This window comes from Pantherophis guttatus, chromosome 8 (genome assembly GCF_059756535.1).
Source record: "Pantherophis guttatus breed Tessera chromosome 8, ASM5975653v1, whole genome shotgun sequence".
NCBI classification, from domain to species: domain Eukaryota; kingdom Metazoa; phylum Chordata; class Lepidosauria; order Squamata; family Colubridae; genus Pantherophis; species Pantherophis guttatus.
The window spans coordinates 60,286,461-60,308,714 of record NC_142070.1 but is presented as its reverse complement, the minus strand read 5'-3'; the positions used below and the strand labels follow the sequence as shown (position 1 = coordinate 60,308,714).

General features: G+C 38.3%; 1 protein-coding gene across 6 annotated transcripts in view; it reads left to right on the top strand.

Moving 5' to 3' along the window:
• Window positions 1-22,254, top strand: part of GABRA2 (gamma-aminobutyric acid type A receptor subunit alpha2) — a 331,422-nt gene that overhangs the window by 139,824 nt on the left and 169,344 nt on the right. For all 6 annotated transcript variants that reach the window (XM_087875270.1, XM_034432901.3, XM_087875267.1 and 3 more), the window contains exon 6: window positions 1,050-1,132. In XM_087875270.1, the coding sequence (XP_087731396.1) occupies window positions 1,050-1,132 (83 nt within the window). The remainder of the gene's footprint in view (window positions 1-1,049; window positions 1,133-22,254) is intronic.

Here is a 22,254-nt window from a genome sequence, read left to right as displayed (position 1 = left end):
GTCAGGGGAGGCTTTGGATGGTCTGGTGGTCTGCTCCATCACTAGCCCCCCACCCCCATGGCCTTCCCAACCCTGAGATACCTCATGTGCACTTAACAAGCCGGGCATTCGATTATTGAATGCATGGGCGAAAGCAGGGAATGAGCTCATTCAAGGTACAAGATTCACTCCCACGAATCCTTGGGTTACAAATGGAATGGACAGGCTCCATTGCATTCGTAACCCAAGGACTACCTGTATTATCTGTATGTTATACTGTATATTGACATATGGCATTTGGTCTAGTGATTAAGGCACCAAGCTATAAACCAGGAATCTGTGAATTCTACTCCTGCCTTAAGCATGAAAATTGGATGGCTGATTAGGTCAGTCATTCTCTTTCACCCAACTCACCTCACAGGGTTGCTGTTATGTAGAAAACAGGTCAAGTAAGCAGTATTAGATATGTTCAACACTTTGAATTATTTATAAAAATAATAAAAGTGAGATAAAAAATATAGAAGAAAAATTACAAGCTTCTTGCAGTAATTTAAATTTCATATTTGAATGGGGCAACCTAACTCTATATTATATTAAATGCTTCAAATAATGACATAAAAATGAGACAGCTATCCTGAGATAATTATAGTGTATGTCATGATCCTCTGGTATGTTTATTTCCATTTTATCATGTAATTATTTGCTTGCTTTGGTTGAAATAGCAGAAATTAAATTACCCATTGGTTTCCTCTGACTATGAAATATTTGCCTGGACTATGAATTGTTTATCCATGTGGCATAGACTTCTAATTGTTATTAGACAAGCTATGATTCTATAATTTATATATTAATTCAGTTGGTCTTTCCTAATAATTGTGAATAAAGTATGTCTAATATTTTGACATAAAACTGTCCATTGAAGGAGCCTATAATATAAACCAGCAAATTGCATTAAATTGATATTTAGTTTAATATAAATGATCTTTGTGTTCATTCAATTAATTTTTGAGAAATTGATTTTCATGATCTCTTAGCAGAAGATAACCATGAATTGACATTTTCCCTTTTAGGCTTACAGTCCAGGCTGAATGTCCAATGCACTTAGAAGATTTTCCTATGGATGCTCATTCATGCCCATTGAAATTTGGCAGCTGTACGTAAGATTATTAACAATTCAGTCCCTATATGATAAATATATTATATTTTTTCACATAGACTTGTGAAGAATAAAAGTGTGATAGATTCTTAATGAGAGCCTATTAAGCAGTGGTGAAATCATTTTTTTTTTATTACCGGTTCTGTGGGTGTGGCTTGGTGGGCGTGGTGTGGCTTGGTGGACATGGCAGGGGAAGGATTCCACAAAATCCCCATTCCCTCCCCACTCCTGGGGGAAGGATATTGCAAAATCTCCATTCCCACCCCCTCTGGGGCCAGCCAGAGGTGGTATTTGCCGATCCTCTGAACTGCTCAAAATTTATGCTACTGGTTCTCCGGAATCTGTCCGAACTGCTGGATTTCACCCCTGCTAATAAAGTTAGGAGTGATTCTTGGGAAATAATAAACATGGAAGAAAAGGAAAGAAATAAAAGGTTGACTCAGCCGTCCATCCTTTCTAAGATAGGTAAACTGAGGACCCAGTTTGTGGGGGCAATAAGCTGACTTTGTATAAATATACAAAAGTATGAAGGCTATTGCTTAACGCATTGTAAGCCGCCCTGAGTCTCCGGAGAAGGGAGGCATATAAATCAAATTTTTTTAAAAAAGTATACAAAATGAAAATAGAGCAATTACAAGAAAGGAAAGTAAAAATCTTGTTTGAAAAAAATAATCTAATTTTGTAATACAATGAATATAAAGTTTAAGGAAATATGATTTTAATGCTGCTAATAGTAGAGTGAAAAGAATTTTGTTATAGTGGCACAAATATGTGTGACATTTCCTAGTGGAAATGCTTGATGGAATGATGATATGAAGGAGGCTGTGGATGAGAAAAATGCTGCAAAAATGCTGCAAAAATGAGAGTATGGGGCGAGTCAGCATGTTGCTATTAATCCACAAACATTTTCTGTCTTGAGACCAGCTAAGCAAACATTTGTTAGTTTGTCCAATGGACAACGATCTGCTGTTAAAGGGGAAGGTAAAGTCTATGTACCTGAGATAGGAGAAACATTAAATAATGTCTTATACAGTGGGGCAAAAAAGTATTTAGTCAGCCACCAATTGTGCAAGTTCTCCCACTTAAAAAGATGAGAGAGGCCTGTAATTGTCATCATAGGTAGACCTCAACTATGAGAGACAAAATGAGAAAACAAATCCAGACAATCACATTGTCTGATTTGGAAAGAATTTATTTGCAAATTATGATGGAAAATAAGTATTTGGTCACCTACAAACAAGCAAGATTTCTGGCTCTCACAGACCTGTAACTTCTTCTTTAAGAGGCTCCTCTATCCTCCACTCATTACCTGTATTAATGGCACCTGTTTGAACTTGTTATCAGTATAAAAGACACCTGTCCACAACCTCAAACAGTCACACTCCAAGCTCCACTATGGTGAAGACCAAAGAGCTGTTGAAGGACACCAGAAACAAAATTGTAGATCTGCACCAGGCTGGGAAGACTGAATCTGCAATAAGCAAGCAGCTTGGTGTGAAGAAATCAACTGTGGGAGCAATAATTAGAAAATGGAAGACATACAAGACCACTGATAATCTCCCTCAATCTGGGGCTCCACACAAGATCTCACCCTGTGGGGTCAAAATGATCACAAGAACGGTGAGCAAAAATCCCAGAACCACATGGGGGGACCTAGTGAATAACCTGCAGAGAGCTGGGACCAATGTAACAAAGGCTACCATCAGTAACACACTATGCCACCAGGGATCCTGCAGTGCCAGACGTGTCCCCCTGCTTAAGCCAGTACATGTCCGGGCCCGTCTGAAGTTTGCTAGAGAGCATTTGAATGATCCAGAAGAGGATTGGGAGAATGTCATATGGTCAGAGGAAACCAAAGTAGAACTGTGTGGTAGAAACACAAGTCGTCGTGTTTGAAGGAGAGAGAATGCTGAGTTGCATCTAAAGAACACCATATCTACTGTGAAGCATGGGGGTGGCAACATCATGCTTTGGGGCTGTTTCTCTGCAAAGGTGTTCTGTCCCCTTATCACGCACACACCCAACCAGCCAGCCGAGAGTTAAATAAACTCTTCAAACACACGTCAGTGATAAGGAACTTGGCAGCAACTCGGTGGCTGCCTGCCAAGAGCTTTTACTCCGATAACACAGACAAAAATACACACAGTTTGAATTAAATCCACGGCAAATAGATGTTGTGTTCAAAGGTGCAAAGTGCTTTGCCAGAGATTAGCTTTGTCCGTCACAGAATCGGAATGGCCACCACACTCCCTTTTATAGCCTGTGGGGTGTGGCCACGTGACTCAGCTAATCTCTGGCACGCCTTCCCCTCTGCTGCGCACGTTTCTCCCTGCGCCTCTGGCGAGGGTCCAGCCAGCACTTATTTTCCTTGTCGCTGTCCACCTGTGGCTGCGGGGACATGCTTGGCTCTGAACCTATCGTTTGGCCTTCGGTGTCCTCCGGAGGCATTGCCAGAGAGGAGGGTCCTGGAGAGGGAGGCCTGGCCGTCTCCTCTCCTTCATGTTTGGAGCCTTCTTCCTCCGATAAGATAGGCTCGGAGGACGGAGCCACAACAAAAGGGACCAGGACGACTGATCCGTGTAAACAGGAAAGATACATGGGGCCATGTATCGTGAGATTTTGAGTGCAAACCTCCTTCCATCAGCAAGGGCATTGAAGATGAAATGTGGCTGGGTCTTTCAGCATGACAATGATCCCAAACACACCGCCCGGGCAACGAAGGAGTGGCTTCGTAAGAAGCATTTCAAGGTCCTGGAGTGGCCTAGCCAGTCTCCAGATCTCAACCCCATAGAAAACTTTGGAGGGAGTTGAAAGTCCGTGTTGCCCAGCGACAGCCCCAAAACATCACTGTTCTAGAGGAGATCTGCATGGAGGAATGGGCCAACATACCAGCAACAGTGTGTGCCAACCTTGTGAAGACTTACAGAAAACGTTTGACCTCTGTCATTGCCAACAAAGGATATATAACAAAGTACTGAGATGAACTTTTGATATTGACCAAATACTTATTTTCCACCATAATTTGCAAATAAATTCTTTCCAAATCAGACAATGTGATTGTCTGGATTTGTTTTCTCATTTTGTCTCTCATAGTTGAGGTCTACCTATGATGACAATTACAGGCCTCTCTCATCTTTTTAAGTGGAGAACTTGCACAATTGGTGGCTGACTAAATACTTTTTTGCCCCACTGTATGTTCCTGAATTAGATCATAATCTGTTGAGTATTTCCAGGTTAGATAGTCAAGGGTATAGTTTACAGATTAACAGAGTTGGAAGGAACCTTGTAGGTCATCTAGTCCAAAACCCCCCACCCACCACCCAAGCAGGAGACCCTACACCATTTCTGGCAGTCCAATCTCTTCATCACTTAAGATGAACAGTATGAAATACTGTTTGCTGGAGGACAATACTCCATAAGGAAGGGTGGAAGAATTCGTGCACGAGGAATTAAGCAAGATGGTTTGTACATTCTAGGAAGGCAGGAGAATGGTTGTGCGTGAATACTTATGAACACTCACCCACATGACAACTGTGTACATTTATTGGGGCATGCGAGTTGCAGAGTACTGTAGAAGATGCCAGCTCTAGCTGAGGGGCATAAGCCAAAGCCAAAGCAGTGCAAGATGTACTTAGAGTACGCTGTTTGTAAGGAGGCAAAATCGAAGGCGTATCCTGTGAGTAGGAAAAACTCAAGGCAAACTAACAGAGTTATACCTAGGAGACCTGAAAGGTGTAATAAAGGTATACCTCCTGAGTGGTTCAGTGCAAGTGGGGTTAGAGTAGGTAGTATTCGTAATGAACCCTGTAAGTACCAAGAGATATGGTCATGGTCATTGCCTAAGGAAAATCAAGATAAATGGAGGAAGTTAAAGAGAATGTCAGGCAGACAGAGAAATCAGACTGAGCTGGATAGAGAAAGTGAAGATATTCAACCAAGCAATGGTAAGCAGGATGTAATGGAAAATAATGAGACAGAGTGTACAGCAGAGGTGGTATTTGACCAGTTCGGATCAGTTCGGGTGAACTGGTAGCAGAAATTTGACCTGGTTTGCTGAATCAGTAAAATACCACCTATCCCTGGCCCGGTCGCCATTTTCTGGCCATTTTTAGGGCAAAAAAACCACCTAAAAATGGCATGAAAATGGCTGAAAAACACCCCCCAAAAAAGAGCCAAAAATGTGTAAAAAAACAGCCGTTTTTTGGCTCATTTTTCAGCTGTTTTTTGGCCTATTTTTTGGGCAGTTTTGGCCTATTTTTCAGGTGAAAAACCACCCTAAAATGGCATGAAAATGGACGAAAAACAGCCCCCAAAATGACCAGTTGTATCAAAATTTCCCTCTCTTTTCTCACTTCTGCGGTTCACCTTTGTTATTAGTTTAGGCTTCCTTCTGTGTTTTAGCTTGTAAGAATTGCATTTGTGGCTTTATTGGGAGTTTGTTCTCCAAGTACTTGGCTACATGAGCTGCTTTATCTCAGTATTTGTCTTCCAGTCTGCATCTTGCTGCAGACACCTCATCTTCTCAGTCACAGAATGATTTCTCTGCCACAACTTACTCTTCCGGGGTATAGGCCACAGTGTGGTTTTATGCCTAATCTTTTTCTTTTTCAGGTAGGTTTTAATATTGCCTACTATGTATGCACCCCCATTGGCTGTGGAAAGTCTTTGAGGTTTTCTTCCCAATGTATTCCTTACTAAAGCCACATATTCTTTATTTCTTTTCTAGCATTTTTATAATTCTTTATGAATGTGAGAGTGTATACATTTCCACCAGGTGTGTCTTTTTTTTTTTTTATTGAAAAGTTTTATGAAAAATACAAACATTTTCACCCCCCACCCTTCCCCCCTCAACCCCCCTCCCCTTCCCACCCTCCCTTCCCCTCCCTCCCCCCACCCCCCTCCCTAGACTTCCCAGAACGAGCACAGGGTATAGCATTCACAAACCAAGAACTAAAATGTGCTAACAAATTATTACATTTCATATTCTCCCTAGGTCCTTAACTCCTTATAACTCAGAAAAAACAAACATAAACTACTTAATATTATTTCATTCATAAGCTATATGAATCTTCTTATTCGGATACTTCTTCTGTATGTAATCAATCCATTTTCTCCATTCCGATATATATCTCTCATTTGAATGGTCTTTAAGGTATGATGAAATTTTTGCCATTTCCGCCAAATGCACAATTTTTAATGTCCATTCCTCAATAGTAGGTGGATCTTCCTTCTTCCAGTACTGTGCCACCAGTAACCTGGCAGCTGTTATTAAGTTCAAAACCAGCTTAATCTCTATTACAGTACAATCCGTAACTATTCCCAACAGAAAAAACTGTGGTGTAAATTTAATTTTTTTCTTCAAAATATTTTGAATAATCCACCACATTTTTATCCAAAAAGCCTTAATCTTTTTACATGTCCACCATATATGAAAATATGTAGCATCTTCACACTCACATCGCCAACACTTGGGTTGTAAATTTGGATACATACAAGCTAGTTTTTTTGGGTCTAAATGCCATCTATAAAACATTTTGTAAAAATTCTCCCTTAAATTTTGTGCTTGTGTAAATCTTACATTTCTAACCCATATCTTTTCCCATGTTTCCATCATTATTGGTTCACCTACATTTTGTGCCCATTTTATCATACAATCCTTGACTAAGTCTGTTTCTGAATCTATTTCCAATAATGCATTGTACAACCTTTTTATGTGCATTTGACCTTCATCTCTTATTTGCTTTATCAAATTCTCATCCTGCTGCAAAATACCAATTTTTTGATCTTCTCTCCATCTGGCCAGCAGCTGTCCATATTGAAACCATGTCTTAATAATCCCTTCTTCTTTTAATTGTTCCATGGATTTTAACTGTAGTCTGACTCCTTCCTTATAAAGGAGTTCCTTATATGTAATCTTATCTTGCTTTTGCTCTAAATTTATGTTCTCTATCGCGTGTTTGGGTACTGTCCATATTGGTAACCTATCATTTCGTTTATATTTATACTTTTTCCAGACACGCAATAGAGCATTTCTTAATATATGACTTTTAAAAGTCTTATCTACTTTCTTATCATACACTAAGTAAGCATGCCAGCCATAAACCAAACCATATCCTTCAATATTCAATATCTTTTCCTCCGTTAAGTTTATCCAATCTGTGATTGCTGAGAGGGCAGCAGCTTCATAATACAATCTTAAATTGGGCATCTTAAGACCACCTCTTTCTCTAGTATCTTGCAATATCTTTTGTTTGACTCGTGGTTTCTTCCCTGCCCACACAAATTTATTTATGCCCTTCTGCCATTCCTTCAAATTCTCATCTTTTTTAAGTATAGGTATCATTTGAAAAAGAAATAGAAATTTTGGTAAAATATTCATTTTTACAGCAGCTATCCTTCCCAGCAAAGACAGTTGTAGTTTTTTCCAGTTGTCCAACTCTTTCTGTATTTTGTGCCATAATGGTTCATAGTTATACTGATATAATTTCGTATTTGCAGTCATGATATAGACCCCCAGATATTTAACCTTCTTAACTACTTCAAATCCTGTTAACCTTTCTATCTCTTCTTTTTGGCTCCTAACCATATTTTTAGCTATTATTTTTGTTTTAGCTGCATTTATTTTAAAACCAGATACTTGTCCATATAAGCAGGTTATATCCATCAAGGCTGTAATCGATTGTACCGGTTGGGTTAAGGTAACAACCAGGTCATCCGCAAATGCTCGTACCTTGTATTCATGCTGTCTAATTTTAATTCCCTTAATTGTATTCATCTTGCTTATCTTGTTTAATAAAATTTCCAGCGTCAAAATAAACAATAACGGGGACAAGGGACAGCCTTGCCTTGTTCCTTTTTCTATGTTAAAGACATCTGTTAAACCACCATTAACTATTATTTGTGCTGTTTGTTTTTGATATATTGCCTTAATAGATTGTACAAATTGTTCTCCAAATTGCATCCTTTCTATTAGTTTTAGTAAAAATTGCCAATTCAATCTATCAAAGGCTTTCTCAGCATCCAAGAACACAAGCACTGCGGGGACCTGGTTGTTCCTTCCCAAATACTCTAATAAGTTAACAATTTGCCTTACATTACCCTTCATTTGTCTACCATTTATAAAACCAGTTTGATCATGGTGAATCATTTGCTGCATGACTGTCATTAATCTATTTGCCAAAATTTTTGCAAATATCTTATAGTCTGTATTTAATAATGAAATTGGCCTATAATTTTTAGGATCTGTATCGTCATGCCCTTCTTTTGGGATCAACGAAATAAATGCTGTCTTCCAAGTTGGAGGTACCTCTCCTCCCTGTTGTATATTGTTAAATAATTCTTTCAGCGGTTCTATCATTTCCTCCTGTAAGGTTTTATAGTAAATAGCCGTCAAACCGTCCGTCCCAGGAGCTTTACCCACTTTCAACTGCTTAATTGCTAACACTGCTCATTTGAAATTGTATAAATATTCTCTTTCTGCAAATATCTATCTATATCTATATCTTTAATTTTATCACCAGTATACAGCCTCGAATAAAACTCTAAAAAAGATTTTTTAATCAATTGTTGCTCATAAACCACTTTACCCTTATATTTTATTCTCTCTATTGTCCTTGATTTTTGCTTTTTCCTTAACAAATATGCTAACCACCTGCCTGGTTTATTGGCATTGTAAAAAGTATTATGTTTTGCATATCTTAAATTAGTTGCCACTTGATCTGCTATTAACATATTAAATTGACCTTTCAATAAATTGATTGCCTCTTTAATTTTCTTATCTGTTGGATTAGCTACTAAAGCCCGTTCCTGTTTACTAATCTCATCTTCTAATTCTTTTCTTTTTGTCCCCTGTTTCTTTCTATATTTATTATTCAAATATATCAAGATTCCTCGCATATATGCCTTACTTGCATCCCATACCATTTCCATCGATGTGCCCTTTTGCATATTCATAACAAAAAATTCTTTCATAAATTTGTTACACTCTTTTACATTTTCTTCATACCTAAACAAATTATCATTTAACCTCCAGGACCTCCTAGGCCCTTTCTCATACTCCAATTCCAGCCAAACTGGACTATGGTCTGTCAATGTTCTTGAGCAAATCTTCGTATTTTTCACCCTAGATAAAAGATCGTTAGTAATTAATATAAAATCAATCCTTGAAAAGGATTGATGTCTATCTGAAAAAAAAGTAAAATCTTTTTCTTCCAGGTTTCTTTCACGCCAGATATCTCTCAACTCCCAGTCATCCATCATTTCCCAAAACGCTTTGGGCAATTTTGCTCTTGTTGACACATTTTGTTTAGGTCCCATCTTGTCTTTTTTAACATCCAAAACACCATTCCAATCGCCTAACAGGATACAAGTTTTATATGCCCAGTGTGTCAATTTTGAATGTAGTAAATTATAAAAGTTTTCTTGTTGTTGATTTGGGGCATAAACTCCGATTACAAGTATTTTTTCTCCTTTTACTAAAAGTTCTATCGCTAAAAATCTTCCTTGATCGTCTGCTTCAATTAATTTAGCAACTAAGTCTCTTTTCAAATATATAACTATACCATTTTTCTTTTCTGGTGCTGCTGCTACGTAAGATGTACCAAGTCTTGCATTAATCAGATATTTTTGATCTTGTATTTTTATGTGAGTCTCTTGTAAGCAAATTACTTCATTCTTAAATTGCTTAAGATAGTGAAATATTTTTCTTCTTTTCTGTGGAGAATTCAAGCCATTAACATTCCAAGTCAAAAATCTAGTTCCCATCTCTGGGCTTTTGGAGCCTCTGAAGCAAGTCCTGATGCTCTGATCTCATTTGAGTTTTAGGTCTTGCTCCCCCCACTGCTCCTGTTCTAGTAGTATCTTGAATCATTTCTTGAGTTGCCATCTGGGATTGTTGCTGTCTTAATTCTTCCTTGAGTCTAGCTGTCACCGATCTGGTCTGTCTTTGATCCTTTGGTAACTGCGAGAAATCAATCAGTGCCAACTCTTGAGTAGCCATTTGAATTTGTATTTCTTCTTGATCAGCCAAAGCTCCCCCCTGAACTACTGTCAAGAGCTCTTCTGTCTCAGCTTCCATTACTTCTTTCTTTCTTTTGCCTTCTGGTGATTTAGTTGATTTGGGTGTGCCAGCCTTTAATACATTAGTATGAAAATCTCTTGCTTTCCAAATTGTATTAAGCCGATATCTCTCTCCTAAATAAGTCACCACTAGTCCAGTTGGCACCTCCCATCTGTACTGTATCTGACGTTTTCTCAGTTCATCCACCAGAAAGGCATACTCCCTTCTAGCTCTCAAGATCTTAGGGGAGATTTCTTTCATTGTCATTACTTCCTGGCCTTCCACCCGAAGCTTGTTTTTAAAAGTAGCCTGTAAAATTTCGTTGCGTACTCTCCTTGTAGTAAAATATATCACAATGTCTCTTGGTAGATGTTTCTGTCTAGCAATCCAGGAGTTAACACGGTACAGCTTGTCCATCTGCCAGCCCAGATCATTTTTGGACTCCCCCACCAGCGGTGCCAATGCCTCAGACATCATTTCTCTCAAATTCTCTTGTTTATTCTCCTTCACCCCTCTAAATCTTAAAGCAAATTCCATATCTCTGTACTGTACCATTATTACATCGTCTTCAGCCCTTTGAATTCTGTTTTGAGCTTCTCCTATTTTGCTATCCAAAATTTCAGAAGATTGTTTAATTTCCTCAACTCTGTCATCCACCATCTCAATATTGCCTGCCAGACACTTAAATGCCATTAATATATCATCCCTAATCCCCTGATTGCGAATTGCAATCTCATCTGACACAGCCTGTATCTTTTCATTAGTTTCCTTAATTTTTTCATTAGTTTCCTTAATTTTTTCATCAATCACATCATCGCGCCCCAGGATTTTTCCTAGGGCATTCGGGGGGGCTCTACCTCCACCTGCCTGCTCTTCTCTCTCCCCTTTGCCCAGGGAGAGAATTTCAAGCCTCCAGACAGCGTTTGTCGGCTGTTCTGGGGCTTTAACGGAGCCAGGGAGCAGACGCTCTCAAAAGAACGTCTTTCGAGGCTCGCGGAGCCAGCGGAAGTCCTCCACCAGGTGTGTCTTTAATGGCTTAGTAGCTTGGCCTACATGCAACATGCACACCTGGACTGATTTACCATAGCTGTAAGCTTACATTTGGCCACCCCACACCTCACCCCTTTATTTATATGAGCCGAGGTGGCACAGTGGTTAGGGTGCAGTACTGCAGCTACTTCAGCTGACTGCTAGTTCAGCAGATCAGCGGATCAAATCTCACCGGCTCAAGGTTGACTCAGCCTTCCATCCTTCCGAGGTGGGTAAAATGAGGACCCAGATTGCCCCAGAGGGGGCAATATGCTATTTAGTATACTGTCTTTGGTGTAAGCCGCCCAGAGAGTCCTCGGAGAGTGGGCGGCATAGAAATATGTATAATAATAATAATAATAATAATAATAATAATAATAATAATAATAGCATCTGGATCTTCCGGTTCTGTTTTCTGGGTCAAATTCTGCAATTTCTGTGATTGTAATTCTTCGCTGTCTTTTCTTTATCTTCTGCACAATCAAATTCAAATAATCTTTTTGGAGCAATTCTCTGATCTCAATAAGATATATTACAATGCAGGAAGCCATGATGTTGACTTGGCCACACCCACCCAGGCACATGACCACCAAGCCACAGAACTGGTAGTAAAAAATTTTGAATCCCACCACTGGTGTACGGAGTCATTAGAAAATGAAATTAGGAGCAGTTCCAGCAGCAGCAGTAGTAATGGTACTAGTAGTGTTTGTAGCAGTTAGAATAGAAACCGAAGCAGGAGGCAAGGACATAATAGAGATAGAAGGCATCATGAATATTTAAAGCATTCGGCTGTTCAGCTTTAAAGGGGAGGAGTGTCCAGCTGCTACAATGATATAAGTAGGTTTTTGGGCTGATACAACTTTAAGAGGCTATATATATAAGAAAGGCCCTGTGAGGGAGTCCCTCTCTCCGTGTGTGCTTCTGTGCTATAGTTGATGATTGATTGCCTGACTTTGCCTAGTATGTGTATGTATATATTCCTTGTATATAAACTATTTGAAAGACTACCTCTGTTTAAAGTATTTTGGTCTGTGACCGCAAATAAAAGTTATTATTATTACCTCTGTTTACTGTATTTTGCTCCTGGGTTGTCTCAAAATTGTCACATTGTGTGCACTCTGACATAGTCCTCGAGTTACAATGATAAATGGGACTGGAATTTCTGTCATTAAGCAATGTGGTCATTAGCTGAAATATCACATGATTTGATCATTTGTTGATGGTAATCGCAAGATTCCCCATTGCTATCATTAACTGAATCCTACCAGGTGAGCTTAGCCACATCCAAGCCTCTTTGTAGATGGCATAAGAAGACTCAGGAAGAAGACTTGGCATGGCCAGCTGCAAAGGGCCAGGTTGGGCATGCCTCATCAGCAACAGGAGAAAAATAGCTAAGATCAGCTGGGTGCAGCAGGGTCTGCAAAGTGCAGGGTAGTGGGAGCTCTGCACAGTGGTGGTAGGGTGGCTGGCTATAATGTGGACCTGGAGACAGCATTCAGCAGCAATAGCGGTGCTGGGGCTGAAGTAGATGCTTGGGTAAAATGAGACTGCTAAAGACCCCAGATTTCTGCCTAGTGTCACTGCCTACGATTACAAGGCTGTGCAGGGCAGCCAAAAGGGCATATATGTGGAGTAGATATGTGTGTGGGGGGGGGGTGAGGTGAACCATCCCTATGGATGCATAGTATGTGCAGGCAGGCTGCCAAGTGCTTGAATTTTGATCATATGAATATGAGGGCATTATTACAGCCATAACTTCAGGGACTGGGCATCAATACTATTCATTTAATGCTGCTGTAATTTTGAACAGTCACTGAACAAAAGTTTTAACTTCAGAACTACTTGTATTATATTCAGAGTGTTAATGTTTGAACATATTAGTGTCTTGTATCACAGAACAAAGTATGGTCATCACAAACTTTCTAGCAAGTTTCTTTCCTATAGGCACTGTATTTAATTGATAGCTTTAAATTGTTATTGATATTTTAAAAGTTTTGATCGAGTTTCTTACCAAAATTAAGATAAGTATAACTATCTATCTGTTGTAACATGGAACAGAATGTTCTAAGATATTGGAGAATATATGTATATAAAATTATATTCATCTAAATAAACTTAAGTTTCTTTTCATATTAAAATTAATTTTCTTAATTGGTATAATCAGTGAATAGAGTTGCAAATAAAAATCTGTATAAAATAATTGTACAGTTGTACAAAATTATAAATTAATTAAGTACAACTCTAAGTACAACTCTAAGGGTACATCAAATCTGAGGCCTAGAACATTGGTCACCAACCGGTGGTCCATGGACCACTGGTGGTCCGTAGAGAAATCTTTGTATTTTTGCATTTTTTGTATTGTATCCTCAAGCAATGGCCCCTGAGCCGGAAATGGCTGAGAGTAATTAATCTGGCCTGCTTGCGGGAACACAAAGCTGCCCCGCCCACATCACCCTGCCCACTTGCCGACCCCCATTCTTAAGGCCAAGTGCAAACCTCACCTTGAGTAGAGCGGTGCGAGCCACGTGAGCTGGAACTGGAAGGTAAGACCAAGAACTTGCCGCACTCAGCCAAACAGCTGCCTGGGAGGAAGGTTCAGCTGCTTGGGACTCGCAGCAGTAAACGGCATTTGGTCCGGGGAGCATCCGGAGTTTGCTGTCCATTGCAGATGCTAGCTTGGCCCCCTGCAAACTCTCGTCTCTTGAGCGCTCGCTGAAATGGCACAGGAAATTTCGGCCAGACTCCTCAAGAGATGAGAGTTTGTAGGGGGACGATCTAGCATCCACAATGGAAAGCAAACTCTGGCTGCTCTGCAGAATGGATGCCCTTTACCGCTCTGAGTCCCAAGCGGCAGGAGATGAGGACTGCCTTGCTCCATCGGCTGGCGCAAATATACCGAGGCGGAATGCTGATGCCACACAAATGCAAGTAGCACTTCACTTCCAGCCATCACAACCACCGCTTTGGCCTGCTTGCGCCACCACCACCACCACCACCCCCGCAACAGCACCATTATTTCGTTCCAGCCGGCAAGGGCTATGCTCCTTTTTTAATATTGCACCATCTGCAAAGTTGCACATTGCACATGCCACCCCATGGCAGAGATTTCCAGCCCCGCCACAGCCAGTCCCATATTCCAGAGCTGTAGTAGTCACACGCACAAGACTGGCCCGTTGGTAAACCCAGGGCAGCTCCTCCACCCAGGTGTCCTGCCTGCCGGGGAACAGGCAGGTCCCCTGCAGGCCGATGCGCCTGGGTGGAGGAGCTGCTTCAGGATGATCAACGGACTAGTCCTGTGAGTGTGACTACTACAGCTCTGGAATATGGGACTGACATTCCCACCAGCGTCAGCAAGCCATCATCAGTCTGCCCATCTTTGTTTTCCTTCACTCAGATTGACCAAGCTTCTTGAGAGAAGGAACAGAAAAGAGGTTTCCAGGCTGTGTGCCTGGAGCAGTAAACTATGCCTTTCTCTTGTTAATCACCTTCAACAACTATTAATCTTGTTTTTAAGTCAACTTAAAAAGAGGCTCTTTCTAGCTGCAACTTGCTATATCTTTTTGAAGACTTGCACCATTTTAGGCACCATTTTTTTTCTGTCTCAAAGAACAAGGAAGAAGGCTGCTAAGGCAAGCCAAACAAGGAAGTGGTGAGAAAAAAAACTGACAGAGAAAGATAAAGATTGAAACTGTGATTTTAGTTTACTATTCTAGTAACTGGTAGCTTGATCTTCCTAGCTGTGGATGGCTAAAATCTTCTGATTCTGATTAAAAGAGAAAGCTAAGATGGTGGAGCAAAGTATTAGAAATACGTTTGAATGGACTCTAAATAAAATATGCCAATTTGTTGACTAGCTGTTCTCTGATGAGAAAAAATCCTCTCAAATTACTTCTGAGATGCAAACATGTGGAGAATATTACCAAACTGCTGAGGCAACTTCACAAGTAGCTGAAAATGCAGAGGAGTTTATTGCACTTTTGGAAGAACCTAATATTAACTTTCACTACTATGATTCAAATGTAAACCACTCAACACAACTGAAAGAAGAGCATTGAGAAAAAAGACAAATTTGGGACTTTTTCTTTAAGGACATTAAGAAGGTTGAGGATTTCATGATAAAAAGAAAGGACTACAAGTTTTTGATACTTCCAGAGAAGAAAAAGATTTTACTCCATGAAGATAAGCTGGAAGGAGTGGCTTAATGAGTTAACTGGAATCAGGATGCATTTTCCTCTGTTTAACCCAAAATTCGAAAATGTATTTTTTTTTTACATATATATAATGCTTAAGTAATTTTTAAAGTAGGCAAAAGTTATTGAAAATGTATTTGAGAGTACCTGTATAAGGAGAAAGTTAAAGAAAATGATGTACCAGTTTTTTAAAAAAAACTCTGTATGTTAAAAAGTATGTTTATAAAAGAATATATATATATTCTGTAAAGATAGTTTGGAGGGAGGGATCTAAACACAGTACTGAAGTTTAAAGCTTGTATGTTAAGAAGTCAAAGAAAAAGATGTATTAGAAAGTTTTGATTTTAAAAAAGTGGGGTTTTTTTAAAGTTTAGTACTCTGAAGGAAAAAAAGGTGAAAAAAGTTTTTTTCCCTTTCTTTTCAGTAAACTCAAAGAATTAGAAAGAATACAATACATTTTGTAAATAAAAATGATGACAATTCACAAGATTATTAGGTGCAAATAGAAATACACATTATTTCCATAGCAAGGAAGATAAAGCAGAAATGGTTAAATTGATTATTTTATTCAAAGAGGAAAATATGTTCTTCTTTGGATATCACTTCTGGATTTTGACCTTGGTTTTGTTCATTAGAAAGATTTGGTGTTATAGGAATGGCTAGTTATATATCAATGTGTAAAAGCAAAAAGTTGAGGTTTGAGTGTGTTTGTGAGGTTGTACTGTGCTAAGAAGAGTTGGAAGTCAATGCCCCCTTTTCTTTTTTTTCCTTTTTCCCTTTGTATCTCAGACCCCCTTTTTCCAGCTCCCTTTCCTTACCTTAATTTCCTATTTTTTCTTCTCTTCTTTGTATTCTATATAATAAAATAAAAATAATAAATGGTAAAAATCTGAAGCCTAGAAGGTCAAAACGTCCTAAAATGCAATCCTCTTTTATGCTAATCTGAAAAATAAGACTCATTTAATGTAATTTTCCATTCTTGTAAACTATCTTGTTGACGATTGTACTGTCAGTTGGTAGTTTTGCTGATTTAGAGTTCACATGGATGGGCCAAATATATTGATATGTCTCTAGCTTTATGTCCCATCACAAGGAAAACTTAAAACTATATTTGTACCTTGAAAAGGGATGACTACTTTGACATCTTTTTTCAAGGTACAAATATGTAATTTTTATGTTTGCCACTGGCTCTTACTGAAATAGATTTTAAGCAGCTAACAATAGGTGTGACCAAAATTTGGTATTATACAAAAATAAACTGTAACAAGGTAAGATAATGCATTTTTTTATTTTTCAATTGCATAAGAAAAACCAATTCATTGGGTAACACGAGCATATGTTGATAAACAGAGGTTTTGGAAATAAAGCGCTTCATTTACCACAAAAGAAACATACATATTTTAGTCAGGTAGTAACAAATAAAGATGTTAAATTATCTAGTTTGTTCTGATACCTAAATTGTGAAGATACACAGGTGAAGATTTAAACTTGAAGGTATTCAAAGAGAGATTTAAAGATGTAACTTTTAGATAAATCATTTTTTTATTGCAGATAGAAAAGCCAATAATAGTGAAGAAAACATCTACTGCAAATTGTAATATTCAGCCCACATATTTATATCAGATTGAACATTCAAATGAGATATTTGCTTTTTCCCAATTATGAATAGAGGAATAGAATAGAATTTTTTTTATTGGCCAAATGTGATTGGACACACAAGGAACTTGTCTTGGTGCATATGCTCTCAGTGTACATAAAAGAAAAGATACATTCATCAAGAATCATAAGGTACAACACTTAATGAGAGTCATTAAATTATGCATTGTAACAGATTGATAAATCTTGTTTTTTGGTGGGAAAAGCAAGCAGCATATCTGCATGATTATTGTAACAAGCCAATCTAGTCTCACCAACTTTTCTTCTGACCTTGTCAGAATTTGCTCCCCCTTGTCTCCCTTCCTCTCCCTTGCATGAACACCCATGCTTTCTGGAATATTTTAAAGCTACCACACACCTCAGCCAGAAAACATCTAGCTCTCATTTCATCTGAGGAAGTCAATTCAATTCAAACTTTATTGTCAGAATACAACATGTGTACAGTGAGGTTGGCTGAACCTCCCTTTGTGCACCCTCCAACCCAATACAACTCACAGTGAAAGACAGTAAAAGAAAAATCCCTAACCCAGTGAATCCTACTAACAAGCACACAATCCTACTGCACCGTGTGAACTTATTGCACATCGCACCGGCCCCACAAGTCAATCATACTATGTTGTTGTAAAGTTATTTTCCATTCAGAAGCCTGACAGCCCACTGATAAAAACTGTTCTTCAGCCTATTTGTGCGGCTGCCTATACTTCTATATCTCCTTCCTGATGGCAGGAGAATAAAGAAGTGCTGACCAGGGTGTGAGTCATCCCTGAGGATTTTCCTCACTCTTCTAAGGCAGCGAGCCCTAGCGATGTCCTCTAGTAATATCAGGGGACTGTCCACGATGTTTTGTGCTATGCTCATCACCCTCTGTAATGTCTTTCTATCCGCAGCTGTCAGACCAGCATACCACACCGTAATGCAATGAGTGAAGACGCTTTCTATTGTGGACTGGTAAAAGGAGGTCATTAGTTGTTGTTCATTTACTGGTCAAAGTGTGGTTGACCAGTAAATGAGAAGATATTTTCAAAGTAGTTGTGTGTTCCAAATTGTAGCTTGAAAAATCTTCTTGGTATACTTTGTGCTCTGAAGCTTTGCTCTCTTGGGCAGCAGCATCTGGAAGAAACTGCAATGACATCAAAATGATAAAAATATGCATGCAGTTACACAATTATTTAGATGAAAGTCACAGCATTTGCATCATGATGTAATGGCAGACACTTCATAATTTGCTCCCCCTTGTCTCCTTTCCTCTCCCTTGCATGAACACCCATGCTTTCTGGAATATTTTAAAGCTACCACACACCTCAGCCAGAAAACAAAATTTGTGCCAAAAAACAACTGTCTGTTTTCTGGATTTAATGGACTTGCTTGAGGGAGCTCATGAAGAGGCAATGAAGATTGCAGATATTCCTAAAACAAAATCTCGGGGTGGAGATACCAAAGTGAAACAGAGGAATTGGATGATTTTGCTGAGTGAATAAATCCATGGTCAATGCCCCCCAAATGAGTATCAGCAGAAGTTCAAAGGAATTTATGGAAAAATATGCTGATATTATAATTGATCAGAATCTTCCTTTGGATTGAAAGACAAAGACTCTAGAGATCTTAGTTTTGTGTTTTATTATTATTCACAATAATTGAAATTTCTCTGTTTAATATCTAGGGAATTCTCTGTGTTTTGTTTGAATCATTGCAGTGGTGTATGAAATCAGTTTCCCCCTTTCTAAAAATATTTAACACAATTATATATTCATCACAAACATTTATGTTTAAAAGAAGCCTAACCACATACTTTTTCCTTCTTATTATGCTAACCTAAGTCTGCTGTTTGATATGTGGCAGATATCTTACATTGAAGACATGCATTCATTTAGAAAAATTAATGGGACTTCTTTGTCTATACTGAAGAAAACAAGAACAATGTATAATCTAATTTCAATAGAATAATAGAGTTGGACAAAACCTTGAAGGTCTTCTAGTCCAAGTCCCTGCTCAAAGCAGGAGCCCTATACCATTTCAGACAAGAGTTTGTCCAGTCTCTTCTTAAAAGCCTCCAGTGATGAAGGACCCACAATTTCTGAAGGCAAGCCATTCCAGTTGTTAATTGCTCTCTCTTTTACGAAGTTTCTCCTTAGTTCTAGGTTGCTTCTTTGCTTGATTAGGTTTTTTTTTATTGTAAAAGTTTTACAATTACATTTTCTCCCCATTTCCCCCCCCAACCCTCCCTAACCTCCCTATCCCTCCCTAACCCACCCCTCCCCCCCGGACTTCCACAGAATATAATCCAAATCAAAATCCCCTTTTTATAAAACTTGAACCCCTCCACCCCCAATATATTTTTTCATCTTCACAAAATTCAAATATTTCTATCTTTATAATACTTTCAGTTAAAAGCTATCTGATACTTCCTAGTTTGATATTTGTTCTGCACATAATCTATCCACTTTTTCCACTCCCATTCATAAGTCTCTTGTGAGCGATCTTTTAGATATGCTGAAATCTTCGCCATCTCTGCAAAGCTGGCCATCTTCAAAATCCATTCCTCAATGGTGGGCATAGCTTCATTTTTCCAGTGTTGACCTATAAGTAATCTCGCTGCTGTTATCATATACAATATCAACTTTGTTTCACCCAATGTAAAACCCTTAACTATACCCAATAAAAACAATTGTGGAGAAAACTGAATTTTTTTCTTTAAAACATTCTGCATAACCCACCAAATTTTTATCCAAAAAGCCTTCACTTTCTTACAAGTCCACCACACATGATAATATGTGGCATCTAGGCAGTCACATCTCCAACATTTTGGTTGAACATTAGGGTACATACATGACAATTTCTTAGGATCTAAATGCCATCTATAAAACATTTTATAAAAGTTTTCCCTCAAATTCTGCGACTGTGTAAATTTAACATTCTGAACCCATATTTTTTCCCATGTTTCCAACATCACTGGTTCTGCAAAATTTTGTGCCCACTTAATCATTTAACCAATTCAGTTTCTGAATCCCTTTCTAACAAAACATTATAAAGCCTTTTAATATGCATTGGACCTTTCTCTTTTATATGTCTAACCAATTCTTCCTCATGCATCATTATACCAATTTTTTGGTCCTCTTTCCATCTCAGTTGAAGTTGATTATACTGTAACCAAGTTAAATTAATCCCTTCTTCCAACAGCATTTCTCATGTCTTCAATCGCCATCTGCCCGCATCTGTAAAAAGAACTTCTTTATATAACCCCCCCCCGAGTGACATTATATTTGTATTCCACATAATATGACCAAGATCCAGCCATAGCGGTATTTTGTAATCCCATTTGAGTCAGTGCTTCTTCCAAACTCTCATCAAGGAGTCTCTAAGTATATGGCTTTTAAATACTTTATCCACTTTGTTTTCATAAAATAAGTAAGCGTGCCAACCAAATTCAAGATCAAAGCTTTCTATATTCAATATTCCAGTCTTTTTCCTTCCAAACCAATCACTTGCTTGAGTCAAAGCTGCTGCTTCATAATATAATTGTAGGTTTGGAAGTTTAAGACCTCCCCTTTCTGGAATATCTTGCATAATTTTCAATTTCACTCTCGGTTTTTTCTCGTTCCAGACAAACTTATTCAGTCCACTTTGCCATTCTTTCAGTTGTTTATTACTTTTAAGCACCGGAATCATTTGAAACAAAAAAAGAAATCTTGGCAAAATGTTCATCTTAACTGCTGCTATTCTTCCAAGTAAAGACAGCTGCAGTTTTTTCCAAGTCTCCATATCTTTCTGTACATCTCGCCACAACACCTCATAATTATTTTGAAACAGTTTCATATTTGATTCTGCAACCTGAACTCCTGGATATTTAACCTTTGGTTCAATCTCAAAACCTGCCCTCCTTTCAAGTTCGTGTTTTCGATCTTGTGTCATATTTTTAACTATCATCTTAGTTTTTTTCTGGTTCAATCTAAATCCTGATACTATACCATAGTCTTTTATAATGTCTTTCATCTGGATTATTGATTCCATCGGCTATGTTAGGGTAACAACCAGATCATCTGCAAATGCCCTTATTCTATAATCCTCTTGCCTTATCACTATTCCTTTCAAGGTACTCGAGTCCCGTATTGTATTCAACAAAACTTCTAGTGTTAAAATGAATAACAATGGGGATAACGGACAACCTTGTCTTGTTCCTTTCTCAATATTAAAATCTGTTGTCAAACTTCCATTAATAATAATCTGTGCCTTTTGTTCTTTATAAATTGCTGAAACCGCCTGTATAAATTGATCCCCAAAGTCCATCTTTTTTAAAGTCTTTAATAGAAAATTCCAATCCACTCTATCAAAGGCCTTCTCCGCATCCAGAAAAACCAGCACTGCAGGGATCTGTTTATTCTTCTCAAGATATTCCAATAGATCTATAACTTGCCTTACGTTGTCCTTCATATATCTGCCTTCTATAAATCCCGCTTGATCATCATGAATCACCTCTTGGATAACTGGCATCAACCTGTTGGCTAATACTTTTGCATATATTTTATAGTCATTGTTCAGAAGAGATATTGGTCTAAAATTCTCAGGTTTTTTAGGACCTATTTGCTCTTTTGGTATCAAAGAAATGTAAGCTGTTTTCCATGATGGAGGTATTTTACCCCCTTGTTGTATGTTACAAAATAAATCTCTAAGATGTTCAACCATTTCTGCTTGCAGAGTTTTATAGTACACCGCAGTTAAACCATCCGTTCCAGGAGCTTTAGCTGTTTTCAGTTGTTTAATTGCGGCAATAATCTCCTCAGCTGTTATAGGATAATTTATTCTCTCCTTTTGTAGATTGGTAATTTTTGTAACTCTTTTATTTTCTAAATATTTTTCTATAAAGCAAAGTTTTATAAAGCAATACTAATACTTCATGTGATCTTGATTCTATCCCTCTGTATATGCAACCAATTGCATTGACTTTTTTGGCTGCTGCCACACATTGATGGTTCCTGTTTAAGTGGTTGTCCAACTAGGACTCCAAGATTGCTCTCACAATTATTGGTATTGAGTCAAGTTTCACCTAATCTATACCTTTACAATTGTTTTTTTATTGCCTAAGTGTAAAATCTTACTTCTCTCTACATTGAATTTCAGTTTGTTAGAAAGAGCCCAATGTTCAAGTCTATCAAGAACCATCTAGTTCTTAAGCCTATCTTCTGGGGTGT